The 14686-nt window shown below is 34.8% G+C and overlaps 2 protein-coding genes and 6 non-coding genes across 9 annotated transcripts; all 8 read left to right on the forward strand.

The window, feature by feature from the left end:
• Positions 1 to 1176: 1176 nt before the first annotated feature.
• On the forward strand, positions 1177 to 3997 carry LOC136230994 (14-3-3-like protein G-BOX factor 14 kappa). Of its 2 annotated transcripts, none has more exons than XM_066020220.1 (4): positions 1177 to 1752; positions 2404 to 2526; positions 3550 to 3666; positions 3752 to 3997. In XM_066020220.1, the coding sequence occupies exons 1-4, from the start codon at positions 1255 to 1257 to the stop codon at positions 3770 to 3772; spliced, it is 759 nt and encodes a 252-aa protein (XP_065876292.1). In that variant the 5' UTR covers positions 1177 to 1254; the 3' UTR covers positions 3773 to 3997. The 2 variants fall into 2 exon arrangements, with proteins under 2 accessions (XP_065876292.1, XP_065876293.1); XM_066020221.1 differs by having other exon boundaries at positions 3758 to 3997.
• A 5283-nt stretch (positions 3998 to 9280) lies between these two features.
• On the forward strand, positions 9281 to 12987 carry LOC136230995 (protein CURVATURE THYLAKOID 1D, chloroplastic). Its single transcript, XM_066020222.1, has 5 exons — positions 9281 to 9484; positions 9605 to 9834; positions 12400 to 12504; positions 12601 to 12672; positions 12756 to 12987. Exons 1-5 carry the CDS (start codon positions 9343 to 9345, stop codon positions 12825 to 12827), a joined length of 621 nt encoding a protein of 206 aa, XP_065876294.1. The 5' UTR covers positions 9281 to 9342; the 3' UTR covers positions 12828 to 12987.
• LOC136231720 (small nucleolar RNA snoR128) lies at positions 10135 to 10227 on the forward strand. Its single transcript, XR_010690087.1, has one exon. It is a non-coding gene; the product is annotated as a small nucleolar RNA snoR128 (small nucleolar RNA).
• Positions 10826 to 10896, forward strand: LOC136231724 (small nucleolar RNA snoR128). Its single transcript, XR_010690091.1, has one exon. It is a non-coding gene; the product is annotated as a small nucleolar RNA snoR128 (small nucleolar RNA).
• Positions 11072 to 11153, forward strand: LOC136231723 (small nucleolar RNA snoR128). Its single transcript, XR_010690090.1, has one exon. It is a non-coding gene; the product is annotated as a small nucleolar RNA snoR128 (small nucleolar RNA).
• LOC136231721 (small nucleolar RNA snoR128) lies at positions 11458 to 11540 on the forward strand. The gene has a single exon (XR_010690088.1). It is a non-coding gene; the product is annotated as a small nucleolar RNA snoR128 (small nucleolar RNA).
• Positions 11813 to 11895, forward strand: LOC136231722 (small nucleolar RNA snoR128). Its single transcript, XR_010690089.1, has one exon. It is a non-coding gene; the product is annotated as a small nucleolar RNA snoR128 (small nucleolar RNA).
• On the forward strand, positions 12202 to 12285 carry LOC136231725 (small nucleolar RNA snoR128). Its single transcript, XR_010690092.1, has one exon. It is a non-coding gene; the product is annotated as a small nucleolar RNA snoR128 (small nucleolar RNA).
• Positions 12988 to 14686: the final 1699 nt, after the last annotated feature.

The raw sequence follows: 14686 nt of genomic DNA on the forward strand, positions 1-14686 counted from the left end.
CTTCATGCGCTAATTACATGTAGAAGAGCTCGGTTATTCTGGTATTTGACAGGTTTGTCTGGACTGATCGACGGATGTTCGTCGTTCTTGGATTTTTGGAGGAAAGTGCTGTCTGTTGTACCAGGCAAGGCTGATTTGGTGGCGACGAGCTGCTGGTTTTTATGGATTAACCGCAATAATCAGGTCTGGTCCCATAAATCTTCTACCCCAACTATCATTCATGCTTCTGTATTACAGTTCTTATCGAACTGGCGTGCCGTTCAGACCCGACATACGGCTGCTGACGGTGGGGAGGCGTCGAGCTGACTGAAATGGCGTCGTCCGCCACACAGGCTGCTCAAGTTAAATATGGTTGGAGCAATCTTTGCTGACAGGGGTCACGCAGGCTTTGGTTTTGTTTTGAGGGGCAGTGCGGGAGAATTCATTGCAGCGGGCAACGACACCTTACACTGCCGGGTAGACCCTTTTCTAGTGGAGGCGATGACTTGTCGAGAGGCGCTGAGCTGGTTAAAGGAGGCAGGGAGACGAAATGTGTTATTGGAGACTGATTCCCAATTGTTAGTGTATGCCATCAAGCGAGAAACTAGCGGAAATTCGGCTCTGGATCTAATTATTGAGGATTGCAAACTTCTCCTGAAAGATTTAGGAGATGCTTCCCTCTCTTTTGTTCGTAAAACAGCCAATTTGGCTGCCCATTCTTTAGCTCGTGCAGTTACTTCAGGCACTGATAAGACGGTTTGGTTTATCTGTACAGCTCTATTTTCTGATTTATAAGATTTTTTCATTCCTTTCAAAAAAAAAAAAAAAAAAAAGTAAACACATAGGTTAATAAATTGCTTACCTAATATGAACATACTACTGCAGTCCGTTGTTGGGCTTTGATGGAAATAAGAAGCCCACGCCGAAATTTGACCATGATAGTAGTGAGTCAAGTGAGAATGAATCTGACTCGAATCCCCCTCATCTTTCCCATGATCCACTCCATTCACCATCACCCTCCACCGCTCACCACGCGCTCATTCACTGTATTATTTACAGAAATTACCATCTTGCTCTCCTCTCAGAGCGAGTAACTCAACTTTCATACTCGCGCGCATATCTTCTCTCTCCCCGTCCAACTCAACCACATCCCTTCTGGCTTCTGCTCCGTTCATACAATAAATTCAAAAATCTACCTTAGAATTTCAAAAAACTGTGTGCTTCAAACAAAACAAAACAAACACTTTGCTCTTTCTTTGTCTCTCTAATTCTTCGATGGCGACTGTTATACCGGAAAACCTAACCAGAGACCAGTGCGTTTACATGGCCAAACTCGCCGAGCAAGCTGAGCGCTATGAGGAGATGGTGCAGTTCATGGAGAAGCTTGTTACTTCCTCGACTCCCGGTTCTGAACTCACCGTCGAGGAGAGGAATCTGCTTTCTGTGGCTTACAAGAACGTCATCGGCTCACTCCGTGCTGCATGGAGGATTGTTTCCTCGATCGAGCAGAAGGAGGAAGGGCGCAAGAACGAGGAGCACGTTGTGCTTGTCAAGGAGTATAGATCTAAGGTTGAGAATGAATTATCCGCTGTTTGCGCTGGGATTTTGAGGATCCTGGACTCCAATTTGATTCCGTCGGCAGCGGCTAGTGAATCCAAGGTCTTTTACTTAAAGATGAAAGGGGATTACCACAGGTATCTGGCGGAGTTTAAATTTGGGGATGAGAGGAAAACTGCTGCGGAGGATACTATGTTGGCTTACAAAGCTGCTCAGGTATAATTTTTCATTTTTTCTTTTAGAATTGGTTCAATTAATTTCTCTAATGTATGTAGTTGTTTGATTTCGGAATTTCAGATTGGGTAGATCTTATTTTTAGATACGTTAAAAGGGCGTAGTAACTGTGGAAGAACGATCTAAATAAAACCATGTGCATTTAGATCTTACTGACAGAAAATAATTAATCCGTATGATAGCAAGTTACAATCTCAGTTAAGGTATTTCCTTCTTTATTGAAGGCGTTGGTACTTCGTAGAATCTTAACAAGCTAGATGTGTCAGATTTGGTTATTATAGAAATTCAGAAGTTGGGTGGGTTGGTAGTTTGTGTGGATTGCCCAAGCTATTAAAGTTCCATTTACTGTTGTCTGTTGACCCATTTGGAACTTTGGAATTTTTCTCTTGTGATTATTCTGTATATCCTGGTTTTGAGTATCGCTGCATAACCCCGTCTCCATCAGCCGCAGTTTTAAGTTCTTTTGTTTTTTTTTTTTGGCTGTGGAGTGCGCTCATTAACTATATTTTGTACTTTTATTATTGATTGTTTTATATCCGTTGTTTTTGTTGGGAGGGGCTAGCTCTTAAGGATTCAAGTGTGTTTGCATTAATCGATTATCTATTTTTTGCTACATGCTTTTCTGGTTTGAAGGATATCGCTATGACTGAGCTTGCATCAACACACCCTATAAGGTTGGGGTTGGCACTCAACTTCTCGGTGTTTTATTATGAGATTCTCAATTCATCAGAGAAAGCTTGCAGTATGGCAAAACAGGTTTGCTCCCTCCCTATTACTGTAAGAAATTTCCACATATTATAATTGTATGTTGAAGCATAACTGTGTTTAGGTGAGTATATTTTTTTTTTCCCTTTGGTTAGGTATGATTTTATTTGATTCTTCGCACCTTGATCTTCTTGCATTGCAAACAAATGTATCTAATACGCTTTATGGATGCAATCATACTTCTTTGAATCTTCAGAGACATTTTATCTTATTTTGTCTATCATACTTAATATATTCTTTGTATCTTAAATGTATTAACCACAATATTTCCACCCGACTTTTGGTATGTGTGGAAATATCTCTGGTAAGTCTAAATGATGTTGGTCATTTATTTTAGGATATTTGATGGTATAGCACCTTTTGAAAGGGGGTTGTTATTTCTGTATCGGAATTAACATTCTTAAAACCCTTAGATAATTGAACTTATTAACTAAATATAAGACTTTATAGGAAAGCCACGCTCTATATTTGCAGAACACACCGATCTTTACCATGGTTGGTTTGTTATCTAGACATACTTTTAGTTTTATTTTTACAGAGCTGAAGCTGGAAATATGCATTGTTAAGGTTAGAAAACAAATTATTCTATAAAATTCGCTGAAAATATGACTTTTAAATCCTACTTGTACAGCTGATAGAGCTTATCATGGATGAGTTAGTATCAGAGTATAAATATACTAAAAGCATATATACTTGACATTGTCTGGGATTCTGTATTTGAAAGTTGCTTGCTTCTAGCATTCGGTTGCTTTGAGAAATCCATGTGGGTTTGCTCTGTGGAAGCTAGAAGCACCTTATTTATGAAGTCTAGCAGATGCGAAACCAGCCAAGATGAAAAATGAGTTAAGCGTGCAAGTGCGGTGGGAATCTAATTGCACTTCTTGCAAGTTTGGTCAAAACAGTTGTTGCAGATTTCACCCTTATGAAGTTGTTCTTTTTAAATGTGTTTCTATATCTGTACATTACTGGGTGTTTACCTAACAATTAATCAATTTCTTATTACTTGAATTTCAGGCCTTTGAAGAAGCCATTGCAGAGCTGGACACGTTGGGAGAGGAGTCATACAAGGATAGTACTCTGATCATGCAACTTCTGAGGGATAACCTCACCCTTTGGACTTCAGATATGCAGGTCAGTGCAACTAAATGATTTGATGTTCATTTATCATATTTAGAATGTGGAAAAAACTAAAGCAGAGTGAATGGGATATATGCAGGAGCAGATAGATGAGGCATAGTTGGGTGGAATAGTTTTGGCTCTTCTTCGATGGGGGTGGGCTAGAATGTCATGGAAGTGTATTCTAAGTTATTAAAATAGGTGTGTAAATTTGCTTTGTGGATGGAAATGACTAAGAAGTTACATTCAATTCCTAGTTGATATTTAATGTTTAAGTTAGTAATGGTTCAACTTCAACTGGATATGGATATTTGCGTTGATATTCTATGGCTGCTTTGTTCTCTCATTTTTATGCGACTACCTGTCTATATATAATATATATATAGTGGGGGACAAGAACAGTGATATGCAGGGACGGTAGAACATGGAAAATAGATTCTTGTTCCATTCTATTTCTACAAGTTGGGCAAATAGTGGGATTAACTTCTACTACTAGCCTTTCTGTGGGACAAACAAAGTTTTTGACCTTTTCTGTAACACAAACTAACAAGGAAAACTCAGCTTTTTAACATCATTTGTATTAAGTTACAGCGATCAAAATTGAGTGTAACTTAAGGTCGACTTCACTAACTAATGAACAATCTTTCCTCTCATAAAACAAAATAACTCAAGAAGCAAATCAAAATTCCATCAACCGGTGGGGAGATTAACCACTACAGCATCTTCATATCCTATAGGAGGGCAGGATTGGAAAAAAAAATCAGAAGCAATTTAGCCTTTGTTTGGGAGTTTGGAGGTTAACGGATGTGAGAGTTAAAGGAGGTAATGGAAAGGGAATGGAAGTGATGGAAATGAAAGTTAAAAATTAACCTTGTTTGGGAATTGATGGGATGTAAATGAGGTTAAATGTTTAACTTCGTTTGGGAGTTTAAATATAGAGAGGAAGGAAAGTTAAATTTACTCTGTAGAGACAAGAAATTTTAAAAAGCTTTACGTTACTCTCATCAACTCCCAATTTGGAGGTTAGAGTTTGGAGGTCAGGAAGTAAAGATTTAATCTCATTAATCTCCATTTACTTTCAAAAAATAACACTCAAACAAGATTAACTTAATACTTAACCTTCTATTACTCCCATTTACTCCCATTAAGCAAGAGAAAATTTTATATTAGAAAATAAAATTTTATCTGTTGAGAAATATGAAGTGGTGGATGAAAGTAAAAATGAATAGAATATGGTTCTAAAATTTTAGAAAAATATTTTATTGTTTTATGTTGTTTTATTTTGCTAAGCAAATAAATACCGAAAAATAAAAAAAATATATTTTCATTTATAATATTTTTCGGCAAACAATCAGAGCTATGAAAGTAATTTTACCATTTTCTAATCCTAATTTGCAGACCTTTGGTCAATAAAAGTTGAGTAACAATTATGACTCCGTCATTTTCTAATTTGGTCAAACTTTTATAGCAACTACGAGACTAATTAAATTATCCTAGAACCTTTCTAGGTTGCCTATAAATAGGAGGAAGGTGTTCATTTGTAAATCCACACATGACACAAAAATGTGAGGAGTGCTTATTGTAATCTAACCTTTGTAAAGCATTCTTTCTTAATAAAGAGTGTTTTCCTCACTTAGCATTTGTGCAAGATCCTGATTTTCCGCTGCAATACTTTGCCTAGCGTACGAGCTAGCAAACGAGGTTAAGGCTGAATTAGTAATCAGGGGTGAAATTACTAGTGCCGCACGGTCGACAGATAGTCAAGAGGCTGTGTCCGTGACAAGTGGTATCAGAGCCTAAGGTTGAAGGTTCGACAGAATTGCCTACAGAATTCTGAATTTGCCGACGGATTGCACGATGCCGAAGAGAAGTGAGGTTAAGGCTGAACTAGTAATCGAGGTGAAATTACTAGTGCCGCACGGTCGACAGATAGTCAAGAGGCTGTGTCCGTCTATATTTTGATAAAACATATTGTTTAGTCCCTTTGTTTTTAAAAACACACGATAAGGTCTCTAACCTTTTCCTTGATGAACTGTTTAGTCATTCCGTCTGTTTGTTTGATTTTTTACTATTTATGTATTTGGAAATGACTAAATTACTCTTTACTATTTATCAGTCAAAAGCAATTCACACTTCTATGTCTTTCTCTCACAACTCGCACTCACAAAACATAGAGAAAGGATTGAATCCCTAACCCATAATCGAATCACTCATGCTTACTCTCTCTGTTTGAATTGAAGGTAGAAATCGACTCAAATCTCTCTCGATTACTCTTCCTGTTCAAATTGAAAGTGGAAATCCTCTTACTCTCAATGGTGAGTTTAATTTCCTCCATATTCTCAATTCATGTTTATTGTCAACTGCTTCAGTGATGACGAAAGATGTTTCTACTAATTTTTTTATTGTTGTAAGCAATGAAAATAATGTCTTATATGTTTGATTTTGTGGTATATGTTAGCTAAGACATTATATTTTTTTTTATTTTAAATAGATTTTGATTCAAATCCAAATTGACTAACAAAATCTTCATGAAAGTCTAACGGCAGAGACTAAACAGTTCACCGAGAAAAACGTTAGTGACTAAACAGTTCATCGAGAAAAAGATTAAGGACCTTATCATGTGTTTTTAAAAATACATGGACTAAACAGTGTGTTTTGTCAAAATATAGGGACTAATAAATTAATTACCCCAATTATAATTATATGAGTCGGCCATTTATACGTAAAAATGCTTACTCAAATTCAGGCTAAATTTTATCAATGGTGTATAACATTTGTACAATTTCACACTTTAGTCTTGTCTCATTCACTTTGATGTATGGCCGGTAAAAATGACCGATCAACGGTAGTTAAGGACACCTCATCCTTTTTTATCTCACCCATTTAAAAACATGGGACCCACAATTTCTAAAATACCCTAAGTACCTTGTAATGATCTAAGTCTTCTCTCATCCTTCTTCCCATTGATTTTTCTCATTACAGAGCTTAATCGATTTGTTTTCCCAATCAGTCCAACTCTTTTTCAATAATCTACATCTTCTCTTCCACTATGCAAATCAGACAGAGTACACGACCAACACTTGGCTCCGCTCGACGGACCTGGGCTCAACATTGTCGTCATCAAAATGGCGTACTGGCCCGACGAGAAAACGTATTTATGGTCGGAAACGATCCAAAAAGGAAGGTGTTTGGTTTTCAGATCTCACATACACAAATAATTCTTTTGTCAGATCCGATTGAACCAAAAAGTGAAACAAGTCGATTTTGTTTTTGTTTTTAATTTAATGTATCTAGAAAGACCCCATTCTTAATAAAGAATGCATATTATTTTTAACAATGATTATAATTTTCGAGAATGTATGTTTTTATAATGAGTTAAAATAAAAAGCATGTTGTAATTACCCCACTAATTTCGGCGAGCTTAACGCTTTTTGTCTAAATGTAACGACACAAAAGATGCACTTTGCAATTACATTAACAATATGTAACGGGCACAAACTAAGGCCGTAGAGAACTAACTTTTCACAATTTATAACCTGCCATTTTAATGTGTTTACTAACTTTTCACAATTTGTCGCAACTTGCATCAAACTTAATTCATCGCAACTTGCCTTAATTTAAATAGTAGTACTTTTTTTACATAAAAAATATCAGTACTTTTGTTTTTCATAAAAATGTAATATATCATTTCATTAAATTAAAAGGTACAAATACAACACGAATATAAAGAAGAATAAAACCTCATACGCATACAAGCTACAACCAGTACAAGATTCATAAAGGGAATACAATAGGTTACAAAAAGTGATAAGAAGACTACAAAGAGCAATAAAAACAATAAAATGTATAAATACAACAAACATAAAAATCATATTCTTCTCGTAAGTCAAATCCCGTTGAAAACCCGCTGTAATTCATGCTTCATCATTTAGGTTTTTCTGGATATTCGGATCCGAGTCCTTTCTGTTTTTGCAACCACGCAGATCTATAGATCTACGGACAAGATGAACCTTTTCCTCTCTTGCTAAAACCGAAAAAATAATAAAAGAAAGAAATATAGCGAACAGTTGTAGATCTGACAGAAAAATAAGCTCAAGAAGGTGTATAGACTTCAAACTAACAAGAAAAGATAAATCTAAAGGTAAAAATGAAGACTAAAACATAAATGGGAGGATGACTCCTAGGGTTGTAAATGAGCCGAGTCGCTCATGAGCGACTCGGTGGTCGGCTCAATAAAAGCTTGGCTCGATTTGTAAACAAGCTGCTCATGAGCACGATTTACTGGCTCGGTTCGTAAACGAGCCGAGTTTGAGCAGGCCAAAGCTCGTCTTGAAAACTCGCGAGCAGGCTCGATTAGAACATTTATGAACAAATTTAGTTTTGTAGAAAACTATATAGTTTTGTGTTAGTTCACAAATATCTAAACTTAATATTATTTCATTTGCTATTAGATGAGTACGTTAACAAACATAATAAATGAGTTATAGACGAACTATTTGTAAGCATCTTGTTTATTTATTCATGAACTTTACTTGTGAGCTTGTTTATGTACACAATTAAAGAGTTATTTGCGAGCAAACTTCACTAATATAATTAACGATTTACTCACAAACAATTCATGGTTAGATAATTTTCTTAATGAATCAAGTCCAAAGAGGATTTTAGGCTCGAAACAAGCTCGAAGCTTAGCTCCGGCTCGAGCTCGTTAATTTTATAGCAAGCTCGGCTCGGGCTCAAGCTCGTTAATTTTATAACGATTCGAGCTTGAGAAGGTCAAAACTCAGCTCAACTCGGCTCGATTACATCCCTAATGACTCCTCTAAGTAGGCCTATTTAGAAAGGTAGAATGAAGAAAGTGACGATGACGGTAGTGGCAATGTCAAGATCTGAAAAGAAGGAATGAGAAATGAGAAGAAAAGTAGAGAGAAAGAGGAACCTCTCTCTCTCCAGGTATCCGCACTAATACTATAATAGTAGTACTCTTTAAATCTATGTATATATATTCTTTTTTGGATTAATACATCTATCTCTTTAATTTGTTTAAAAAACTTGATTGATCCTCTAAATTTTCAAAGTATCTCGATACCCCATCAATTTGCATAAAATATTCAATTAGCCCTCTGAACTTGCGTAAATGTAATCGATTGATCATTCAGTTGTGCGGAAGATATATTCCACGCATCTTAGAATGCTATTACATAATTAAAAAATAGATAAAAAAATGAAGTTATTACTTGCTCAACCATAAAACTTGTCTTCTTTAATATTAAAACTGCATACTCCGATCTTGGTCGTCTTATTTTTTTTACAACCGAGTTTAATTGATTACATTTTGTGCAAGTTTAAAAGGCTAACTAAATATTTTATGTAAGCTGAGAATCGAGATATTTTGAAAGTTTCGAAATCAAATTTGTTGGACAAATTTAGGACAAATGATTTTTTTTTTTTTTTTTTTTTGAATATTCAGGTGAATTCCCAACAAAAAAAATATCCGATTTATATAGAAGAAATGGACTCGTTCCCACCTTGTCCTCTTTAAAACCCTACATTTACCCAACCAATTAGAAAAGGAAAAGCTTGGAGGATAGTTTTGTAAATTTAATGTGACCTGGGTATGCGGTGCAGAATAGAGAACCCTAGCTGGATTCTCTATTTAGTGGCACTATTCTCATTTCTGTTTTAACCAACAAAATGGAGCTCTGTACTACTCAATCCATCTCTAATCTCCCTAGAGTTTTCATCTCAAACCCTACACTTCTGCGCCTCCATTCCCCCTTCATTCACAGGCATGCTCAAATCCCTAGCTCCAGCCGCTTCTCCCCTCTCCATTCCCGTATGAAACGGAACCCTAGGTTTCCTTTACTATTTTGTTTGCCGCTTCCTTGAATTCATTCTATAAGAAGTTGCTTTGAATCTTATGTCTAACTCATTGTTTATCTGTTCTTTCTTTTAGGTGGATTTATCTTTTGTACTAACTCAGTGCCGAGAGCTACATTGAATGAGGAAACTTCAACCGGAGCCACTCGGTATACCACCGAAGAAATTGGCAGTACGGTGGCAGTGGAAACTGATTCTCCGATTGAAAATAAAGCTTTCACTGAAAGCCCAGCGACTGAAGCGCCCAATGAGGAGTCTCCTGTCAATGGACAATTAAATGAGTTTTTGGAGAACCTCAATATTAAGGTTTGCCCAGTTCTTTGTTATTGTTAACTTACCTATATTCTTCGAATCACGTACTTCGTTTATTTTTATTCACATTGGATGCTACGCTTTTATTATACTTACCTCTGCCGTGAATATTTTTGTTTCTCCTTTTTCGGGTGTAATCATTTCTGAAGTTGGCATTTCATGATGACATTTTAATTTCTCTCTGTTTTTTTTTTTTTTTTGAAAAAGATGAACATAGTTATAGCATTATTATGTCCTCCATCAGCGCATCATGTCTTTTTTGTTTATTGCTTGCTACTCTCTTTAATTTGTTGGTTGCTACGATGATTCTGTAAATTAGTGGAAAACATCTTTTAATGCTTGATTAAACATTGACATGATGTCAATCCTGAGCGGTTACCTGAGCAACATTATACTGTTACAGGGTTTTGCTTTTTTTTTTTCTTTTTTTTTTTTCTGGATTCTTTTGGTACGATGTTTTCTTGAACTTCCATTTTATATGTGCATGTGTATGTATAATCCTCCTTGAATTTCTTTTTTTATATATGAAAAATATTTCTTATTGGTCCGAAATTACATACCAGATGGTGATGGAACCACTGAAACATTTTCTACATTTTAGATATTCCCTTTTGGAAAAAGAAAAAAATTATCTATCCATTTGTCTCACTGGACAGCACATTGCAATCATCAATTAATATTTGTCAAATTACTGTACCTGATTGCTCTGCGTCTCGTGTGCTGATGTGCATATGTTTAGGTTCATCTAGCGCATCAGATTTCCAGTATTCGACAGTGATGATTACTGGTCATAAGGTTCACTAGTCACAGTGACTGATTGGCCTTGTTGATTTATCAATAAGACAAGACGTACCAAAAAATGTTTTCTTCTATTCCATTTTTCCTTTTCCTGTATGTCCTTCACTGTTCTTTCTTTTTTCTTCTTCTTTTAAATGAGTTCTTGATAATTCACTGGCCATGTTTTGCATGTGTGTCTCCAGATTGGTTGCTATGATGACTAGTAGAAACTCATGAAAGTATTTGATTAAATTTAATCCTGAGCGGTTAGCTGAGCACCAAATGGTTACACAATGTGATTGCTTTGGATTGGAGTTCATTATGTTTTACTTTGTTTCCCTTGATGTCTTCCTACTTCCCTTGATTCATATTGCTTACCCTTTTGTTTTTCTCCTGAGAGGTGAACGCTATAAATGCTTAATCTTTAAGTACAAGACTCTCTAATACAAAATTGTTGCCATGATGAGACCAGAATATTGTGAAAGTTAATTTGTAATTACTTTATGAGATTTCATCCTGAGCGGTTACCTGAGCAACAAATACTTCAATTTTCTTATGCAAACAACTCTCAATTTTTTAGCGCCATTGTCTTCTTTTTTGTTGTTTTTGTATGTGCATCCTAATAATTTTTCTTGGTCATGGTATTTGTTGTATGCATATGTATACTATCTGAAAGGATCTTGTTTAATTGGTCATACAATCTGATTACTTTTGAATTCATTGTATGTAGTTTTACTCTGTTTCCCTTAATTTCTTTCTACTTCCCTCTAATAACACTGCTTGCCTTTTTTCTTCTCCAATCAGTTATCAATCTTTACAAGACTTTGTAGAACAAAATTGTTGCTATGATGAGAATCAGAATGTTATGAAAGTTAATGTGTAATTACTTGATGAGATTTCATCCTGAGCGGTTAGCTGAGCAACAAATACTTCAATTTTTTTTCTGAAACAAATCTCAATTTTTTTAACGCCATTGCCTTCTTTTTTGTGGCTTTTTTATGTTCATCCTAATAGTATGGATACTATCTGAAATGATCTTGTTTAATTGGTCACACAATCTGATTACTTTTGAATTCGTTGTATGTTTTACTTTGTTTATCTTGATTTCTTGCTACTTCCCTCTAATAACACTGCTTGCCTTTTTTTCTTCTCCAATCTGTTATCAATCTTTACAAGACTTTGTAGAACAAAATTGTTGCTATGATGAGAATCAGAATATTACGAAAGTTAATGTGTAATTACTTGATGAGATTTCATCCTGAGCGGTTAACTGAGCAACAAATACTTCAATTTTCCTCTGAAAACAAGTCTCATTTTTTAGCAACTATCTTTCTTTTTGTTGTTTTTATGTGTCCATCCTATTAATATTTTTCTTGGTCATGCTGTTAGTTGCATATGTACGAATGACATCTGAAATTATCTCGTTCAATTGGTCACACAATCTGATTGCTTAAGAATTCTTTGTTTGTTTTACTTTCTTTCCTTTGATTTGTTTCTACTACTTACCCTCTAATCATACTCCTTCCCTTTTTTTCTGTCTTCAATCAGTTACTAATGTTTGCAGTACTCTCTAGTACAAAATTGTTGCTATGATGAGAACCAGAATGTTACGAAAGTTAAATGTATAATTATTTGATGAGATTTCATCCTGAGCGGTTACCTGAGCAACAAATACTTTAATTTCCTTCTGAAAACAAATCTCATTTTGCAGCAACAGAACCATTCTATCTTCCTTTTCGTAGTTATCGTAGTTATAAAATTGTGGTTGGCCAAAATTTTCAGGTCGACTCAGAAGACACCTATTCCCTCCTGCTGCTTGGTGGCGGCTCTGTGGTAGCGTTATGGTTAGCATCAGCTGTTGTTGGTGCAATTGATTCTATTCCATTGGTGAATATCCTATCCTATCCTTGTAAATTTTATTATGTTCACATTTGGATCATAAAGATGGCATTCTAAATCCCTTTGGTGTGTTCTTTTTTCTAGTTTCCGAAGTTGATGGAAGTCGTGGGACTTGGCTATACCTTGTGGTTCACAACTCGTTATTTACTATTTAAGGTGAGTAATTAATATTCATATTACAGTTGACAAAATGTAGTACTAGAAAGGTCTGTATTACTGAGTGGTGATGTGGTGTGCAGGAAAATAGGGATGAGTTGGGTGCTAAAATTGAAGAGCTTAAGCAACAGGTTGTTGGGTCCATGGATGAATGATTTGCAGGGCAATCTGGTGGCATAATTTTGTTCTCCTATACCAAGAGAGTTAGATATATGTTTGTTAATATTTAGGTTTCACCATATAATTCGTGTCAATAAACACAAGACTGCATGTTTTTCATTGTTAAAATTAATATATATATATTTATTTTCTTCAGTAGGCTATCTGCTTTAAGTTTAAGACCATTTCGAACTTTCAACTCTATTTCTCTTCTTTTTTTCTTACTCAACTTTATTTCTCTTCAACTCCAATTTTTTCTTACTTTATCTTCAATTATATGGTTAATATAGCACTTCTCCAAATTATCTACTTCATTTTAGTGGCGGAACCAGCACCGAATGTTCGGAGGGGTTCTAGTGTTCGTAGAAAAAAAATTTGGATGATGACTCAAGGTTTTGATTGTTGTTGGTCCCACAAAAACACTTTTCTCACTATATTTTTTATTATAATTCAAATTATTAGATGACAGGTCAAAGATTTAATAAATTTTTAGAATTTCACATGAAAATCATAATTAATTATAAAATTACAATTAAAGCATAGTATCAAAATTAAGTTTTAATATATCACTATTGTTTGTATATCACAAATAATATATCACTATTGTTTGTATATCACAAATAAATTATGCTTTTATACTCATTAAAAAATTCTATATCTTACTTTATAAATTCTAAACCTTAAAAAACATATATTCTAGATTTTTAATTTATAAACTATAATCCTTAAAATATATTAAAAAAAAGAATAATTTATTAAATCTCAATTTCTATATAAATTTTTGGGTTAAGATACAAAAAAAAATACAATATATTGGATACTTTTGTTTTCCAACAAAATAAAAGTTAGAGATTAAAAAGTAAATAATATCAACAATCAACTCTTGTAAAAAGAGAATATGGTGCAGGTTCCAACTAATAAAAATAGTCCCAAAACACATTATTATCATCACTTTTATTTTAAGAGCATCTCCAATAAGGTGACATGACCCTCTAAAATAAATAGCTAGCCATTTTCACTAGTTAAATTTGGCCAGTCTCTTTGGTTAGCTATTTCTATTTTTTATTCATTATTTCTCTTTTCTCTTTGTATCTTTTTTCTATTTTTTCTTTTTTTCTTTAAATTTAATCACTTTGAATGATAAAATAATCAAATAGAGAGTCAAATAGCTAGCATGGTTAGCGCAAAATATAAATTTGGCTAGCTAAATTTGGCCAATATAATATTTTATATTATTTTAGAGAGTCAAATAGCAAATTAGTGTTGGAGATGCTCTAACCTAGGGATTACATGAACGGACATTTAGACTACATCAACATGCAATGAATATTGATTCCTCCTTCTTCCATGTCCCTTTCTTCTCCAATCATTTTTCTAACAATATACTCTCTATCTCTAAATTGTACGTAGTCATGGTTCTCCATTCATCTACTTCCATTTCTGGGTATGAAAACACAATAAAAGGCAGAAGATTTCTTCTATGAATGAAGCAGCCGCCATGGCTGGAGGGGCTCCGGCCATGGCGGCTTCTGGCGAAGGGTCGGCTGACCATGGCCGGAGGGTCGGCTGACCCTCCTCGCCCCCTCTGGCCCCGCCCCTGCTTCATTTGTATCTTTAAATTTTTTTACCAACTTCTTTTATTATATTAATTTTTGCATACTATTTTATTATTATTATTATCAAAATATGTAAAATTAATTTTTATTATGTTTTATAACTTAATATTTTAATTTTTGTTGATTAAAGATTGGTTAGCGAGGAAGGGTAAGCGGCGGACATCCCAGCTATGCTGGCACCCCCACCACAGACCCAAAAAATTTTCCGAACCAAATTTATTAAAAGAGTAAATAAATGT

This window comes from Euphorbia lathyris, chromosome 5 (genome assembly GCF_963576675.1).
Source record: "Euphorbia lathyris chromosome 5, ddEupLath1.1, whole genome shotgun sequence".
NCBI classification, from domain to species: Eukaryota; Viridiplantae; Streptophyta; class Magnoliopsida; order Malpighiales; family Euphorbiaceae; genus Euphorbia; species Euphorbia lathyris.

Bases quoted from the DNA above. Each gene is read 5' to 3' on its own strand.
- LOC136230995 (XM_066020222.1), top strand. From the start codon at position 9,343: ATGGAGCTCTGTACTACTCAATCCATCTCTAATCTCCCTAGAGTTTTC. The intron at 9,485-9,604 runs GTATGAAACGGA...TCTTTCTTTTAG, and splicing joins CTTCTCCCCTCTCCATTCCC to GTGGATTTATCTTTTGTACT. The intron at 12,505-12,600 runs GTGAATATCCTA...TCTTTTTTCTAG, and splicing joins CAATTGATTCTATTCCATTG to TTTCCGAAGTTGATGGAAGT.
- LOC136230994 (XM_066020220.1), top strand. From the start codon at position 1,255: ATGGCGACTGTTATACCGGAAAACCTAACCAGAGACCAGTGCGTTTAC. The intron at 1,753-2,403 runs GTATAATTTTTC...TCTGGTTTGAAG, and splicing joins TGGCTTACAAAGCTGCTCAG to GATATCGCTATGACTGAGCT. The intron at 3,667-3,751 runs GTCAGTGCAACT...GGATATATGCAG, and splicing joins TTTGGACTTCAGATATGCAG to GAGCAGATAGATGAGGCATA.